The sequence below is a fragment of the Lycium barbarum genome, chromosome 9 (genome assembly GCF_019175385.1).
Source record: "Lycium barbarum isolate Lr01 chromosome 9, ASM1917538v2, whole genome shotgun sequence".
In the NCBI taxonomy this organism is placed as follows: Eukaryota; Viridiplantae; Streptophyta; class Magnoliopsida; order Solanales; family Solanaceae; genus Lycium; species Lycium barbarum.
In genome coordinates this window covers 38,047,026-38,064,830 of record NC_083345.1, presented here as the reverse complement: position 1 = coordinate 38,064,830, position 17,805 = coordinate 38,047,026, and the positions used below count along the sequence as shown (strand labels likewise).

The 17,805-nt window shown below is 35.7% G+C and overlaps 2 protein-coding genes across 3 annotated transcripts; one reads left to right on the top strand and one right to left on the bottom strand.

The window, feature by feature from the left end:
• The first annotated feature begins 365 nt into the window (after positions 1-365).
• On the top strand, positions 366-11,987 carry LOC132611342 (serine/threonine-protein kinase BSK2-like). Its single transcript, XM_060325775.1, has 10 exons — positions 366-661; positions 1,648-1,868; positions 2,412-2,547; positions 3,821-3,954; positions 4,866-4,971; positions 6,705-6,790; positions 7,408-7,596; positions 7,680-7,838; positions 8,137-8,250; positions 11,264-11,987. The coding sequence occupies exons 1-10, from the start codon at positions 574-576 to the stop codon at positions 11,513-11,515; spliced, it is 1,485 nt and encodes a 494-aa protein (XP_060181758.1). The 5' UTR covers positions 366-573; the 3' UTR covers positions 11,516-11,987.
• A 591-nt stretch (positions 11,988-12,578) lies between these two features.
• On the bottom strand, positions 12,579-17,039 carry LOC132611341 (uncharacterized). Of its 2 annotated transcripts, XM_060325774.1 has the most exons (5): positions 16,779-17,037; positions 13,873-13,969; positions 13,234-13,288; positions 13,028-13,143; positions 12,579-12,900 (listed from the first exon to the last, which is right to left on the bottom strand). In XM_060325774.1, the coding sequence occupies exons 1-5, from the start codon at positions 16,914-16,916 to the stop codon at positions 12,896-12,898; spliced, it is 411 nt and encodes a 136-aa protein (XP_060181757.1). In that variant the 5' UTR covers positions 16,917-17,037; the 3' UTR covers positions 12,579-12,895. The 2 variants fall into 2 exon arrangements, with proteins under 2 accessions (XP_060181757.1, XP_060181755.1); XM_060325772.1 differs by having other exon boundaries at positions 12,579-13,143; positions 16,779-17,039.
• Positions 17,040-17,805: the final 766 nt, after the last annotated feature.

Below are 17,805 nucleotides of genomic sequence, written 5' to 3'. Positions count from 1 at the left end.
CATATCAAAGGAAAACAATACAATAATGAAGCACGAGAAACAACCATCCAAACAGGGGGTTAGGTTCAGAACTCAATCAAATACTTTATAAATCTGGAGAAGGGATTAAAAAAAATTAAAAATTTCCTCCACAAAGTAAGATCAATTAATTTCCATTGTTTTGGACCAATTGATTGATATTGTGAGAAAGAGAAATTGTGCAAACGCTTCTGAGGTTAGCATTGACAAATCACAAGGCTTGCAGCATGAAAAACAAACACTGAACGCTGAACACTGAATACTGAATACTGAGTAGTGTTTACTACAACAAAAGCATTTAACCGCAGTAAGCCCCACCCCATGTCTGTCTCTCCCTTCACGTGCTCATGATAGAATTATCATGTGACTCTGACCCCACTTTTCCCGGCCCTCCTTTTTCCTCTTCCCTTTCCTTGTTCTCACTTCATCATTAGCTTAGCTCTAACTACTTTCCTCTCACTCCTCATCAAATCAATCTAATAATATTTGCCTTATTCCTTCCTTTTCTTGGCAGCCATAGTGAGCAAGTATAGTTGTCTATGCAAGCAGATGTAAATGGGCTGTTTACAGTCCAAAACTGCTAATATTAAGTCCACCATCCAAGAATCTCCTTCTAAGGACGACCACACCCCAACAGATCTTGGTATCATTCTTGTACTATCTCTATTCATACTCAATCTATTGCATTTTATCCCAACATTCGACATGTTTTTTGTGTTGATTTTTTCCTAAGTGTACTCATTTTCTGTTAACTTACGGGATTCTGAGTTCATGTGGAATACTCCCTCCGTCTCATTTTACTTGGCCATGTTGACTTGGCACACCTCTTAACAAAGCTTTTATTAAGAGCATATTTTACTAAACTAACCTTATTAATGGTACTTTGAAACTCTATATTTGACTAGTAGTAGTACTTTAGGTAGTTATTTAAAACTAAGGGTAGTATAGGGAAAAAGTAATAAAATTCTCTTGATTTGCTAAAATGGACAAGTAAAAAGAAAAATCTATTTTGCCTATAGGGCCAAGTAAAATGAAATGGAGGGAGTAGTAGTTACGTTGTTATTTAATACTAAGGGTAGTATGTGAAAAAAGTAATAAAAGCACTCTTGATTTGTTAAAATGGACAAGTAAAATGAAAAATCTATTGTTAGTATAAATGAAATGGTGGAAGTATTTATATTCCGACTCTTCTTGTAGTAGAAGAGCATGTATTACATACACTAATATTCTTTAATGTACTCATAATCCGTTTGACCAAGCTTCTGCGAAACCAAAATTGCTTATTTTTTTTTCAAAAAAAAGTGCTTATTTTAGAAAGTTGATGTGTTTGGTCAAACTTTTAGGGAAAACATATGTGCTTTTGAGCAGTAGTAGAAGCAGTTTTAGAATAGCTTTTTTCAGGAGCACCTTTGAAACATTGGCCAAGCCCAAAGTACAGCTCTAATATTGGCAAAAATGCTTTTCAAATTGCTTAAGTCAAAAACAAACTGCTATTCTTTAAATTCACTTTCGAAAAACACTTTTGAATGAGAAGATTTTGGAAGCATAGCCAAACAGGTTATCAATGTAGTTAGTAGCTTTATCTCTTAGCGCTGTGTGGTTCAATTCCATATTCTTTTGTTGATGAAGCTAATGGGGATCAAGTGGACCAAGATAAAGTGCCAGCATTCAAGGAATTTGGTCTTGCAGAACTCCGAGCTGCAACAAATGGGTTTAGCAGTGAATTGATAGTTTCTGAAAGTGGTGAGAAAGCACCCAATGTAGTCTACAGAGGGAAACTTCGCAGCAACCGGCTAGTTGCCATAAAGCGCTTCTCAAAGCAGTCATGGCCTGATCCACATCAGTTTGTGGTAAACCTTATTTTATATAGTTGACAATAAGAAAGTTTAGGTCCTTATTTAAGACTATTGTAATTTTTAGTCTGAGAGTGATTAAATTAAGACATCTGCTGTAATTTTTTATCTTATATTTATTGAGACTAAACTTGTGGATTACTGAGTTACCATCTTGAATAAGCTTCTTTTTTCCCCATCTGTTATGTTTTCATTTTTGAGATTGAAACATATTATCATCTGTTGCTTAGTTATAGGTTTTGAATATTCCAATATTCCTTATGCTGGATCTTTTGAAATCTACTTCCACTCTCTTACTTTTTTATTGAATTCGATGTTAATCTACTTGTGTAGATTTTTGCAAATATGTGTAACATGTTTCTTCTTGTCTGCGACTGAACCATAGTATTAGTAGTTTTTGTGTAACGTGTGACTTATTGTTAGACCTCAAAGTTGCAATTGCAGCTTTGCTGTTCCATCAGTTCCTAGATAAAATCATGTATTAAAATTTAATCCTATTGATCTTCATAGAATAATTTAATTCCTATTGGTACATTGCAGGCAGAGGCTGCTGGAGTGGGCAAGGTTCGACATAAGAGATTGGTCAATCTAATTGGTTGTTGTGCTGAGGGAGATGAAAGACTTTTGGTGGCAGAGTACATGCCTAATGATACGCTGTCAAAGCATCTCTTTCACTGTATGGTTTTGCCTTTTACATTCTTTAAACATATATATGTTTGAACTCCGAGGGATCACATTTTCGACGTAGTTATAGTCTTCCAATTACACTGTCTTTTCCTCTTTAACCCTTCAAAATGTTCCTTAGTTAACATAATTGTGTTGTGCCACTCCTCAAATCTGAAGAGATCGTGCCATTCATAGTTGACCTTCCTTTGTCATTTCACCGACATTGAACAATGTATTATGTTTTTAAATAATTTGCTGTTGATGATGACAGCTGAATGCATGATAATTATGTCTACTCAAGCTTGCTGCATCAGCTGTTTGAGGAAGCAAAACATTTTCCTTTCAAAAGCTTAATTGAATGAACAAGCACACAATTTTGTCTCGTACTAAGACACTAGAGCAGAGGATAGAGATTTGAAGCATCTATTTTGGCTCTGGAGATCAATCATTCGAAGTTGATTAGAGGCCAGAAGAATTCCTAGTCTAATTCATAATTCCTAGTCTAATTCATTCTTATACTAGGCAACAAATCCTTAGCTGTTTCGTTTGGCTCAGCGATTTGATGATCCATGTTTAACCAAAGCTTGTTTATCTCCTGACGAGTATATTGATCAAGTAAGATACAAGTTGAAAATTGTTAGGTTATTGTTATATGTGAACAGGATGATATGTATCTTATTAAGAATGGGAATCCGTCTACTCAGGAGACTAGTCATTAGGAAATTACTTGATAAGTGCAAGGTAGCATTAATTTGTCGCCTTGCCTTTTCACAAAAGAAAATCGTCACCGTCTGTATGCTTGTAAATACCTGATGCCTCATACTGTAACCCACAATCTGCTGGTGGCACTTGAAATCTTCTCTGTGGTGTGGCTTCTTTGTTGAGGTCACACCATCGTTCCAAGTTGGCGGGTGGTACTGGTTTATTCACAACACTCATAGACAGCGACCAAACCTAACACAGAATGACAGTTGCTGAAAAGATACACTGTGTTGATATTTTCTTCCGACTTTGTTGGTAATCCACAGCTTATAATTCTCATAAATGCTCTGACTCTGTGCAAGAAATAAGAGAAGGATAAGAGTTCAAGAGAATGTGTAAAGACTAATTCTTATTCTTGAATCCTTTTATATGCATTTACTCACCCAGTAACAATTTACACAGCTATATATATGGGGCACTAGTATTATATTCATCAAGAACAACCGTTATGGGAACTACGAAACAAGTAGCTTTTCCGGTTTCTCTATGATCATTGTATGAGTTTGGCTGTTGTGCTGCAGGGGAAAAACAGCCCTTGCCTTGGGAGATGCGAGTCAGAGTTGCATACCATATTGCACAGGCTCTAGATCATTGCAATGCCGAGAACAAAAAAATATATCATGATTTGAATGCTTACAGAGTTCTTTTCGATGAGGTATTCAAACTTCAAATATAGGAGTTCTTCAATCATTTTCTGCTTCTTTTAATTAGATTGGACCGGACATCGTTATTTTCTTGTGCGTGTAATTGAAGTGGATGTAAATTGTGAGCCCCCCCCCCCCCCCCCCCCCCCAAAAAAAAAAAAAATAAACTCACTATTCATTAGAGTGATATAACAATATCCACTTACGAAAAACATCCTCGTTCTCATTTCATATGGTAGTGTTCGTTTTGACAAGGATTCCAAATTTATTCTGATTATGTATGATATATTTGGTAGTGAAAGAATAAAATACAGTGATGGTTGAAAAGTTAGTTGATAGGGAAAATATCACTTCAAAGTTAACAATTTAAATAGTTGGATGAATTTGAATTCTTCATAGTTGCAAAAGTTCTGTAAAATTATAAATGGAATGTTATATGAATCGGAACTCTAGCAACTATGACTTGGCATTGGTTACTCTTGAAGCTTGAAGTGACATAATTTCTTTAAAAATCAAGTTATGACCATGATTAGGCGTAGATGCTGGGACTTAAATTGATGGAACTGGAGAATATCTTTCGAAATTGATCAATTACTTGCAAAGTTATCTTTTGGTTGTTTGAGAACATGCTGAAAAGCTATGCTAGTGTGGCTTAGTTGGTCATAATTAATAAATGATAATTGATACATAAGGAACTTGGGTATGTTATTAAACATATTCTCATGACTTGTAACTTTGCCAATTGCTTTGTTTGCAAGACCAATTTTTCTAATATGTAACTAATTTCCTATCTCACTCTCCTACACACCCACACATATCTAAACATCTCATCTCCTGACTCTTGCAGTTCTGCAAGTTTCACTATATCTTGTGGTTTTGAGCGGCTTGTTCTTGAATTTGCTTAATTTAACTCATATTGCAGGACGGTGACCCTCGACTATCTAGTTTTGGCCTTATGAAAAACAGTAGAGATGGAAAGAGTTATAGCACTAATCTGGCCTATACGCCTCCTGAGTTTTTGCGGACAGGTGCACTCCTTTTCCTTGCAGATCACCTTGCATTATTTACCTGCGTGAAGTAGGAGCTGTTTGTAGGTTAAAAATAGGATTCCAGCATTTCCTTGCAGTTGTGCTGTAATGATAATGCAATCATCTAATCCATACTCTAAACTGCCAATTATTACAAAATCAGAAGATTCAAGGCGAGTACTTCTTTTACTGGATTTGCTTTCCTTATGCCGCATTAGTTACCACATCTACCTAACTTGAGAAGCACTTCTAGATTAAGATTTATTAGTAACGTGGACATTTTATGGAGCTCCTCTGCTGCCTTAACACATCAAAGTTGCATGCATATTTTGTTTGAGGGAGTTCAGTTTATGGACTATGTTAAGAAAGTGACAGGTTGCATTAAGAAAGTGACAATTGAAGTGTTGTGTCTGGAGGTTTAGGACCTCGACCATAGGAATCTTGGTGGTGGATGAGTGGGTACAAAGAGTTAATGATTCTATGTTTTAGTCATGTTAGTATGTTTACTTTATGTCCTGTGTTTTCTAGAAGTGTTTTCGCGTTGTAATTAATTTATATGTTAGAGAATTATATCTGACCCCTACTTGCTTAGGATTGAAGCACAGTTGTTATTGTTGTTATTGGGGATATCATCCTCATGCTTCATTTTGACATTTCTCCTTTTCTGTTAGAGAAAGCAATTTCCTCTATGTGCATAAAGCAAGTTGCTCTTAACTATTTAATTGATGTACGTCAAAGATGTCTCCTAGTAGGCAGAATGGTGATTATCCCCTCAACTAACAACTAGAAAAAAAGTGAAATTAAAAAGGGAGAAGCCTTTATGACTTTCTATATTGATTTGCAAGTTGTTGATTCTCTGGGTGCTTCATTCCAAACCTGAGGCTTCGTGATTGGCACATATATAGAGGGTAAGCTAATCTAGTTCTCACTTTGACATACATTCCTTAATAGATAAAGGACATAGACTAGGATTAAAATCTTTTGAATACCTACAGTCAATCAAATATCTGAAGGATTCATCATATTAAACTATTTTTTAAATATTTTGATCAACTAGTGGAGCTTTGCGGGCATGGGACTGGCTATGCTTCATGAAAATGACATAAATGTTTTCCGGTTACCTACCAAAAAAAAGATCCTTTTATAATTACGTAGGGTTAACCACGTTTGGCTGCTGCCTTCGCAGCACTACTGCGTCTGCAGTTCTGAAGTTGTTTCTGCCTCAAATTCCTTCACAGATTAAGGACAGAGACTAATATCAAGATCTTTTTCACTTATCTTATGAATACCTATCAAGTATTTGAAGGGTTCATCGTGTTAAACTATTTTTGAATATTGTTATCATCTAGCGGAGCTTTTCATGCTTGGAACTGGCTATGCTTTTACGAAAATCACATAAGACAGAGTTCTCGAATACCTACCAATAAAAATAAAAGAAAGATCCTTTCAAAAACAAGTAAGAAAATAGTAGACTTTTAAAATGGTTACATGCATAGATCCTTGTTCTTTTCTGCTTTTAAGGAATATACCTACCACTGCCTTGTGCTATTTAAGCTCACATAATAACTTGCTCTCTTCTTGTGCACAATCAGCTGCTATATTTTGTATTTTAATTTTTTATCTTTAACTATGGACCTTGAATTAAGCTGTTTTATTTACCATAGTTGCAGTGTGAAATCCTGTAGTTTCAGAAAATTGGAACCATTCTCAGGACCAAATCTTGTTTTTTGTAGGCAGGGTCATTGCGGAGAGTGTAATATACAGCTATGGGACTGTTCTACTGGACCTTTTGAGTGGAAAACATATTCCTCCAAGCCATGTACTCTACTTTGTCATACACATCTCTTTTATGATTGCTGCACCAGTTGGTTAAATTTGTTTTCAGTTAGTGGTAGTTGTATTCAGAATCTCTCAATGTCTGTCAAAAATGGGTTTAATGCCTTTCCAATTTATCCATATGGGGATCTTTGATGAAACAGTTAAGTGTAAGCCACTCTACTGAATTTTAAGCATCAAAATTTCAGGACTCTACTGTCTAGAGCATACCACGTGAAAAATATTAAAAGCCATAGTTTACAACTGCATGTTGAATTTTAAGGACTGAAATATCAAGTATATGCAGTGTGGAGCTTACCCACAAATGTGGAATATATGAATTTTCCTTTATATTCAACATGTACCTGTAACAACAATGAGTGATATCATTATTATTATTATTTTTTTTGAAAAAAATGAGTGATATCATTATAAGTAAGCTGTTCATTATCCTCAATGACTTAGAAGGTTCACTGAAGTATCATGTTGAACAGATTCACCAATTCAATAGGCAAACATCCTAAGTATATATATTATAAGTATGTTAGTTTTGCTTCGTTAGGGATTGTGCTTTTAAATCTCTAACTGTTGACCAATCATGTAATTGTTCTTTTTCTCCAGGCATTAGATTTGATAAGGGGAAAAAATATGTTGTTACTAATGGATTCCTCCTTGGAAGGACAATATGCCGATGATGATGCTACTGCATTGGTTGAGCTTGCGTCAAAGTGCCTCCAGTATGAGGCTAAGGATCGGCCTGATTTCAAGTTCATTCTTAATGCTGCCGTACCCCTGCAGAAGCAAGGGGAGGTACCTTAAATTTTTTTATTATGATGCAACCTTTCCTATCTATGATGGATTGACCAGAGTACTTATTCAATTTTATATCCTAGGTCGCATCATATGTTTTGATGGGGCTAACAAAAGCTCCAGTGGTGCTTCCGACCATGCTTTCTCCTCTTGGAAAGGCTTGTGCAAGAATGGACCTTACTGCTGTTCATGATATCTTGCTTAAAACAGGTTATAAAGATGAAGAGGGTGCAGAAAATGAGGTCAGTTAATTTCTTTAGCATATTACGACATATTGACGTAAGGGTAATCAGAAATCAACTAACTACATGGCAAGAAATGATATTAATGGAAATAATCCAAAATAAAGAGGGTCTGCTTATCCTTTATTACATTGGATATGCCTTTTTTTATACATGAATGTTTTACTTTCCTCAGTTTAGTCTCTTGTTTATTCTGTAGTTCTTCTCAAGTTTAGCCATTAATTGGAAGTACACATTTTATTCACTCTCTGAAGCGGGAGATCTTTCTGGTTCATTGATTATGTGATCTTTCATGAAGCTCTCTTTCCAAGAGTGGACACAGCAAGTTCAAGATATGTTAAACACCAAGAAATTTGGGGATATTGCTTTCAGGGACAAGGACTTTAAGAGTGCAGTTGATTGTTATTCAAAGGTATCCTTCTCTCCTTTATTCTGACTAGCTTAAAGAAAATTTATGTTTCTTTTTTGCTTCCTAGATCTGTTTGGTATTTGGTGAAGTGCAAACTGCATTCTGATTTACCTTTCTGTATTTTGTATTTTTTTTTTTAATTCCACGTACTGTGATACAAATATTGGCGTGGGTTCAGTCCGTCAAAAGTATCACTATCATATACAAATGAAAGGCTGGAAAAAGGAAACACGACCAAATTTTTGTTCTCATTTAATGATAACTGGTGTTCAAGTTGTTAGATCTGGATGAACTAGTTGTGATGCAAAGGAATACTTCACATGGAGAATAGTTAACGAGAATTGTCCCATATCCTTTTCCAGCTTGTTACTTCCTGCTTAGCCAACATGTGCATATTTCAATAGTGGTAATTTCTGGTATCAATTTTAATAATTATTTGAAAGCTTAAAAAAGAAAGGAACCTTATTTGTGGAATGCTCTTCTATTTTCCTTGTATCTCACTGAAACCAGAATTACTTGCATGTCGACTATTTTAGAGGAACCTTATCAGTGTGTAAAGGGCAGCCCGGTGCACTAAGCTCCCGCTATGCGCGGGGTCCGGGGAAGGGCCGGACCACAAGGGTCTATTGTACGCAACCTTATCAGTGTGTACTTCTAGTTATTTATGTGAACAAGTTTTTATGTGTATTTTTCTCCTGGTGCAAAAATGTGCATGCTTAAATATTTCTGAAGAGATAGATAGGAACTGATTAGAGGTTTCTTACCTTTAAAGGTCGAATTTTAGCACTGCGTATAAAGTAAGTTCCTGTTAAACAGTAATAGGCAGTTCCTTTTCATGGTAGCCAGAGGCTCAAGAATTTCAATCAATGACATCAATTTCTTGAAGCAGTTATCCTTGACACTTTAGGCTATGCACCATTCAACTTTTGATTACATGTTCTTCATGAGAACTGGACTAAACTTGTATCACCTCTACATCTCAATATTTTGATTGATTAACTGCTACTGTTTAAACATGGTTGTATCTTTACTTTATGATGAAAGAAATGTTTTTACCATGTTTACTGAACCTTCTCCTTGGACTCCTTAATCACTTAGAATAAATAAGATTAAAATGATCATGTTCGATGGAAGGTGTAAGTTGCACACAGAGGGAAAAATGAGAAAAAATTGCATGAGATGGTTTGGTCATGTCCTACGAAGGCCTCCAGATGCATCACTTTGTATGTGTGAGACCATGTTAATTGAAGGTGTTAAAAGCTCATGAGGCAGACCTAAAATCTCATGGAACGGAGATGTCCTGAAAGACCTACAATCTCGTGGAATCCATGCAGACATAGAGAAAAACTGAGCATAATGAATGAAAAGAAATATATACGTGATACCGTGTTGGTATGCTTACTTTAGTTCATATATTCTCGCAGGGTCTTATAATCTTGTTAGAGATTCGTCCGCAAGTAGAAAATTTAGCGAACCTTTAGTATTGAAAACATAAATTACTTAATATGGGATTGAGATGGTCTTAATGGACCGACATGCATTTATAAAGTTGACACCAATTAGTTTGGGATTCAGGTGTAGTAGTTCTTAGTAGACTAATAGACAATGCCAAGAAAAAAAAAAGCTGGACTTGGTGGCTTAGTTGAAGATGTGGAAGAGATGGAAAAACATATGTACGGTGACACGTTTTTTGGCATAGCTAAGACCTAATTTATAGGGACACAGAACAATTAAGGAGAGGAGGAATGGAGGGAAAACAATACTGGATTACTGGATATTTTGAAACAAGCTAGTCAAAGCCCATGAGCGGGAAACCAGAACATAACCAGCTAATATCTCACACCAAACTGCAATAATTCAACAAAACCTATGTGATTTAAGGCTTAGGTTGGCTGGTAGAATTCTTGCAAATGTCACTCTCTTTAATTACTTAAGTTATATAATCATGCCTTCTCTACTTGGTATCGGAAGAAAGACTCAATGTAGTTGCAGTAGCTTTATGCTCATTCTTTCTTCCTTCTTTTTTATAGATTCAGCTGCATCTCTATTTCCTTGTATTTTCTTGTGCTGCACCTTGTTTCCTTTTGAGTTCCTTGGGTGTTGGTTCAGCTTTAAATGCAGATTGACAAAGCTTCTTGTATCTTTCCTTCCTAGACATACAATTGAATCCTCAGTATTTATAGTACACTGTTTTTCTCCTTTGGTTGCATCTTTGTGCAACCCTTTTCAACATGTTTTTTCATGTTTGAAACACTTTTTTCATCCTTCGGATATTTTCTGTTTGGCAGTTAAGAGATCAACAGTTAGGTATCTGCTTTTAATCCTTCAATATTTTGTCATCATTAAAAGGAAATCTTGGAGCTAGAAATTAAAAGGACGAGGTAGACCTAAGACTACATGAAAGGACGATGCCTAAAAAAAAAAACTTTCAATCTCTTTCTCAAAAGAAACTTACAATCTCTCAGAATTCATGCAGAACTAACAAATAATAGAACACGATAAATCTAAGAAAAGGTGGTATGAACTAGTTGGGATCAAGGCTTAATTGTGTTGATATATTATGTCTGATGTTTGCCAGAAATCTTTCTATTTTTTCTAGATATTTGTGTCATAAAAAAGATGTACCCAAATTCTAGTCTAGTACCAGAAAACCCCTAATTTGTCTCGTAAAAGATGTCAAAGTATTAGAAAGAAATGGGTTCATATGGATGGGAATGGATATCATCAAGGACTCAAAATAGTCGACTTCAACTAACTTGGGATTGAAGCATAGACGTACAGTATTTATTAGCATTGAGACATGTTTATGTTATGTATATTTTGCTCTTTTCTCTCCTCTTCACGTCACATAACATGATTCTTCTTATGGTTGATTAATGACTCCAGGATCACTTTTCATGTGTATCAAATTCTCCCTCTGGTTTTTAATATTTTGAGCCCTAACTTTGCCTGGATCAAAGCCTAACTTGTTTGAATTTTTTTGAGCCCTAACTTCTTTGACTCTTTTTCCCCACAGTTAGTATTTATGATGCCTGCTCCTTCTGGGACTGTTTTTGTGCGGCGAGCCCTCTCGTATTTGATGGATGGCCAGCCAGAGCTTGCATTGAGGGATGCTATGCAAGCTCAGGTCTGCTTGCCCGAGTGGCCTATTTCATTCTATATGCAGGCTCTTGCCCTCTCCAAACTTGGAATGGAAACTGATGCGCAAGATATGCTAAACGATGGAGCGTCCGTCGAAGCAAGGAAGCAGAACAGTTGGCGCAACTGACTGTCTCACAAGTATAAAAATCCTGAATCTCTGATTCTACTCCCAAATTGGAGCTAACTGCTGGAAGGAGTTGATGAGGAAGGATAATTGCGAACCAAAACTGATGTCGAGATGGGGTTACATTTATTTCAACCTACCCTCTGCTGTAGCCAACATAGTACCATACAGAAATGTAAAAAAAAAAAAAAAAAAACATCCGCCTAGTGAAAACCCTTGTAGTTTAGTTTCCGACGAACGCCAATTCTTAGTTTTTGGAACTAATTCTAGCAATTGTTAGTTTTTGGAACTAATTCTAGAGAGCTCGCCATTAAATATTCTGTTCAGCGGTTCAATTCCTACCGAGGGGTGTACATTTAAGGGTGTGATTGTATCATGCATGTTGACCATGATTATGAAGATAGAGGTTCTGTTTTGTTAATGTATTTGAGCGGTAGAATGAATAAATTCAACAAGATGCTACATTATTTGGAAACAGTTATTCGTGAAGCTTTTATCTTCAAGCAAAACTGCTTTACAGGAGAAGGCCGACTCATGATTCATGTATGGCAAAAGTTCAGAATTATGACTGCTATTTGAATAGAGTTCCAAAACTAATGAAATTTAGTCATTTCTTAATGCGGAAATAATATTTGGATAAAAGTACCTACGACTTATAAAAGTAGCAGAGACTGCTTTATCTTTGTTGCTAACTCCAGGAGTCCTGGTGTTTGAAGCTGAAAAATAAGCTAAAAAAGGAACATTATTGTGGAGTTCATTTTTGAAAACTTAAGACTTTGGAAGCAAGTGGCAAATGGGTGTAACCAGAGGAGTTGAACCTTCATCAAAATGACACTTTTGTTCTCCAAGTTGGAGCAATGTAAGACACGATTCTAAGGAACACCTCCACTGCAAAGAATCTTGTATCCCAACGAAATAGCTTTTAACAGAAAATACAAGGGAAGAATCTTTTTAATACCTTGGGAGGCCATTGGGATGTTTAGAGAGCTCATTTTTGTCTTTATTAAAAGTGATGATAACAAGCATTCTTGTACTGTAGTAACCAGAAAAAAGAAAAGAGGTAGTATATTGTAACTTGATTTTCCACATATAGGGAATATTTCCAGCCACAGTTCCAAAAGTCGACAGATACACCTGAGACAATGTTTACAAGAATATAGCAAAGCTCTCACCCTAATAGTGGAGCTCTAGCAGCAGGTTAACTACACAAATATCATTTCACTATGTTCATCTCTTTTTAATAATTGCATTTTGTAGCACTCTAGTTATTCCAATTAAATAAGCTCCAGTCCCTGCACTAGGTATAGCTTCAACCTTGATCATCCTGGAAACATCATTCCGCAGTTTGAAGCTCTTCCAGGAAACATCAATCCGCAGTTTGGTTCAAACTGCAGCAAAAAGGTCCAAACAAGCCAGATCATCACCTATCTAGATTGAATTCCAATAACTAAGTTCTTAGAAGCAGATTGGCGGACTACTTGTCCCTATTTCAATGTCAGCTTGACTAATATCTACCTTCAGGGTCATCAGTTTCCCATCTCATGAAAGAGAATCCCATTATATACCGGTATTCACCCGTTCCAAGGCAACGAGAACAGTAGCCAAGCCCACTTCCACCACAAGTCTTGCACCTACAAAATATGCATTAGATTGTGGGATCCCCAGCAGCTCCAGTAATACTATTTACAATGTGGAAGAAATTGAATAGCTTGATACCTCACCATTTTGGCCATTCTCCTCTTGGAAGCATTTCTAGGTCCACAAAGTTAGTCCTCCCTGTATCACGGGAATATGCAGCCAAAGTAATAGGAATTAGACCTAACACGAATAGGAGGTTGACTTAAGAAAATTAACTAGATCATGGAGCACATAGAAGTATGCATTAGAAGGGAAAATAGTTGACTTCCAAGAAAAGAGAGCGCCACATGGAGACATCTGCGGTTAGGCCATGATAAACTTTCTACTAAGGAGTTATAGCATATGGCTATATCCTCCTAATTCAGCTTCCAGTATTTACCAAATTCATAAATAATTAGGGAATCAAAAGAAGTACTTTAAGCCTTATGGCATCATTATCCTTATCTTATTTTAAATTTTTCCTTTTCCTCAGAGTACTCCAAACTAAATCAAGTCAGATCAAGCCCAACCAAGACTTCGAGCACCCAATGATGAGCAGACCATAGCTCAAAGGCAACACTAACGCATTTACGTTTTTGAGTGTCTCAAGAAATTTTTACACCAGCTTTGACTGTGAGATCCAAATAGCATCAGATGTGCAAACATAGTTCTTAGTTTGTAAGTATCTGTCTCTGTGTGTGTGTGTGTGTGAGAGAGAGAGAGAGAGAGAGAGAGAGATGAACCTCTGCCATGGCAATGGTAGCACTCAACTCTGCCACTTCCTTTACAGACAACACAAGGAGGATCTGGCTGCCTTCTTCTTGCTTTGCGAACATTAGACTGCAACAAAGTTCATAAATCGTAACCATGAAAAGATTTTGATCTAAGTATCTTACACTCAAATAACGTACAGGCAAGTTCTAGATGCATGTGAAATAAGTATAGATGCCTGCTTCATACAAGAGGATCAGTAGTTGATTGTCCTAATCCATGATACATTTGACTGTCCAACCTTAAGCACAATTATGGAAGCCTTAAACATTGCTTACTTTTGAGTAAATGCTTATTGAGCTATCTTTGTCGTTGATCAATTAGCCAAAACAGCGGACAAAAGTCTCTTTCACGACTAACTAAATCATTAACTCAATGATACTTATATTACAAAATAAATCTTAAAATGCTCGATCAATCTTCTGATACTGGGATGGGATTTAAACCAGCTTAAAACTAGACAATATGTAATCCTTAATCCGGCATCCTGGATTACCATCCCAAATTTTGCAATTTTTACTGTAACACTTCAGAAAAGGGATGCGGTCTCTAATTCTCCATTTCAACATAAGTTCTTTAAATCTATCTATTTTTTTCTTGGACTATCATCCCAAATTAATTCCTTTCAGTAACTCATTGCATGATAGAAAAGGTGGTGTCGTACAATATATGAAGTTATGTTGGATTATCCAGATTGAGTAAAACCACCTAGAAGTTGGACCAATCTTCAGTTCCACCATCCAGTGGAAACGATTATTAAAGGTCAGAGCAACTACTAAGGAAATATCTGACCAGAAATATCCCATACTTGAACTGTAGGAGCTGAATGTCTAACTATTCCAACCAGCTAGTCTAGACCAGGTTCCGAGACATTTTCACATAGTAACTTCTATTAGGATTTTTTATGTTGAAATACAGCTTCAAAATAAGTATTAAAACACTAAGAAGTGTCACCCAATCAATTTTCTGATGCAAAAGTAAATATACAAACCGGTTTCACATTATCAACATGGGATCTTTTGAAGACCAATCAGTGGTTCAATACACTCTGTTCTTCTCCCTCGTCTTCCCGACATTCACCCCCAAACCATAAATGGCTCAATCATCAATATCATAACCAAATTTTGCTCCAAACTTCAAACATTAGCGATCAGGTGTCTTAGCACCGAGGGGTGTTGGCCAAGGTCAATGAAGTTGGTGCAAATCTCGGAGACCTGGGATCAAATCCCTAGACACAAGAAAAACTAGGTGATTTCTTCTCGTGTGCCTAATCTTGGTGAGTATATTTACCCCGTACTTATTTTAGTGGGAAGTAGCAGCTACCTAGTGGAAAAGTCAAGGTGTGCGCAAGCTGGCCCAGACACCACCATATAAAAATTGCATTGAGGTTTCTTCTTTCCTTAAATATGATAGTTAGAACTTTGAAATAAGTTTGGGAATGATGCCTACGATTACTGTTACGGAACATAAAATATTCTTTTCTTTCTCACTGGCAACACCTTGAACACAAACACCTTAGCAAAGTAAAAAAGAAAAGCTTCCCTGATAAACATTAATGCAATTTCTTTTCTTTGACTTTAATAAGCAAGTGACTATCTCTTGTTTCCCCAGGGTTATCATTCCAAAATCAAATTTTCCAATACTTTCTATGACACTTCAGCAAAGAGATGCAGTCTCTGATTCTGTATCTCCATATAAATTCTCTATCAAATGCATAGATAGCTTTACACTATGCTTTCTGGTTTAATTTGAATCCCTTTGTATTCTTCTATTGAGCTATTCTAAGGATCTTACTTTCAATCAATTGAGTTCATTTCAGTAATTTGTTGCATGAGACAATGATGACAGTAAAAATTGTTTAGTACAGATGCACAAAGTCAAGTTGGATATGAGATAAACCGTATCTTTTATAAGCAGGTTCTGATAAAACTTGGACTAAGTGAAAAATGAATCTTAAAACTCAGAGCAGTAAGCAAAATCTGTTTAAGAGTAGTCCAGACTGAAACATGTACAAGTTGAACACTAGCTATTCCAACCAGCTTCTCTGAAACAAGTTTCGACACATTTTCATGCATTAAGTTCTGTTAGATTCTAATCTTCAATACAAGAACAACAACTATGTCTCAATCCCAAAACTAGTCGGGGTCAGCAATATAATGCTCAATATTCATTCTGCTTCATTTGGAATCCTTAGGGGTCGTTTGGTAGAGCGTATGAGAATAGAACTGAATAGGGTGTATTAGTAATGCTGGGATTATTTCTTATCCACTGTTTGGTTTGGTGTATTAAGGGCAGTTCTGTCTTTAATCATGCTTATCCATGTATTAGTAACTCTGCTAATACCATGGTTTGCTATGTATATGAAAAGTACTCCCTCTGCCCCAATTTATGCGGCAACACTTTCCTTTTTAGTCTGTCCCAAAAAGAATGTTACCATTCTATATTTAGAAACAATTTAACTTTATGAGATGATTCACAGTCACACAAGTATCTAAGGCTTGTTTTGGACCACAAATTTTAAAAGTCTTAATTTCTTTCTTAAACTCCGTGCATAGTCAAATGGTGTCACATAAATTGGGACAGAGGGAGTACTTAATAGGGTGTATACATAGGTTGAACAACACTACCAAACAAGGGATTAATAATACCAAAGCTAATACATGCATGATTTTCTCTAATTCATCCTACAAAACGACCCCTAAGATTCTAATGCTGAATGCAGCTTCAAAATAAACTTTATGTTAATTTCTGAAAGAAAAGCAAGTATGTAAACCAGTATTGTTGAAAACCAGTTAGTAGGTTGAAAGATAGAATTGATCAGCACAAGAAAACAAATTTAAAGATAGAAATAAACAAAAAAGAAAAAAATTTAACTTGCCTCAGTTCTGACGACCCAAGATGGCTTTGGAACAGAAAGGAGAGGAGTCAGCTTTAGGTTTGAAGGCTGGCCATTATTTAAATTTGGGGCTTCCCCACGAATGGTGTTGAGGAAATAAGTCAATGTTATCACTCCCATATTCTTTGGTATTAGTTCAATGTGTTCTGGTGGTATAAAATTGCAGAAAATCGGATTTAGAAATCGGATTTAGGTGGGTCTTTGAACTTTTGTTCCTTGACAAAATCTTTAAAAACTCATCTTAGTTTTTAAAAAAGGGGAAATTACGCTTTATGTCTATTTTTAAAAATACTTAGGCCACTTAACTCATACTTTGTGTATAAACACTCAATTTAGTCCATATTTGTGTATAAATATCTTTTATACACTATTATACATTATGCACAATGCTATCCCCAAGTATAGTGTTTCCCCAGCTATAATGTTGTATAATATTGTATATTGGGCTATGTGACGTAAATATTTTCAAAAGTTGTATTTTTTTTTTAAAAAAAAATCCCTTTTAAAATTCGCTAGGCAAAATTGATGTTGTCCATTAGACATAGATTTGGTCCCAGTGCTACTAAAAGATCTAGCTATTCATACAAATTAAAAAAAAACAATATAAAATAAAATAGATTTCATTAAGGGTGTTAATGAGTTTTTAAAAATTGATTGAACCAACCGAATTGAGCCGTACCGAACCTATTTTTAGATTTCTTTTAATAAAATATTTTTTTTTATATATATAAATCTATAACCATACCGAATAATCAGGGAAGATTTTAAATTTTATAAAATATCAAAATAGATGCGTATTGATGTAAAATATAGGGAAAATTTATCTTATATTAAGTTTTAAAAGAAAAATATTATTTTTTTGTGTTGGGCCTGGGGTGATAGAAACATCGATAAGCTAACAGGTAATTAATGCCTAACGTCCCAACTCCCTAACATATTCTACTACTTTGATTGAAACTAAATTAGTTTCAGCACCTTGAGTAGCAAGCCACACAAATGTCTCCTTTCA

Excerpts from the sequence above, each read along its gene's own strand:
- LOC132611342 (XM_060325775.1), top strand. The coding sequence starts at position 574 with ATGGGCTGTTTACAGTCCAAAACTGCTAATATTAAGTCCACCATCCAA. Across the intron at positions 662-1,647 it reads CCACACCCCAACAGATCTTG|CTAATGGGGATCAAGTGGAC; the intron begins GTATCATTCTTG and ends TTGTTGATGAAG. Across the intron at positions 6,791-7,407 it reads AACATATTCCTCCAAGCCAT|GCATTAGATTTGATAAGGGG; the intron begins GTACTCTACTTT and ends CTTTTTCTCCAG.
- LOC132611341 (XM_060325772.1), bottom strand. The coding sequence starts at position 16,916 with ATGGGAGTGATAACATTGACTTATTTCCTCAACACCATTCGTGGGGAA. Across the intron at positions 13,970-16,778 it reads CTTGGGTCGTCAGAACTGAG|TCTAATGTTCGCAAAGCAAG; the intron begins GCAAGTTAAATT and ends ACTTTGTTGCAG. Across the intron at positions 13,289-13,872 it reads CTACCATTGCCATGGCAGAG|GGAGGACTAACTTTGTGGAC; the intron begins GTTCATCTCTCT and ends CCCGTGATACAG.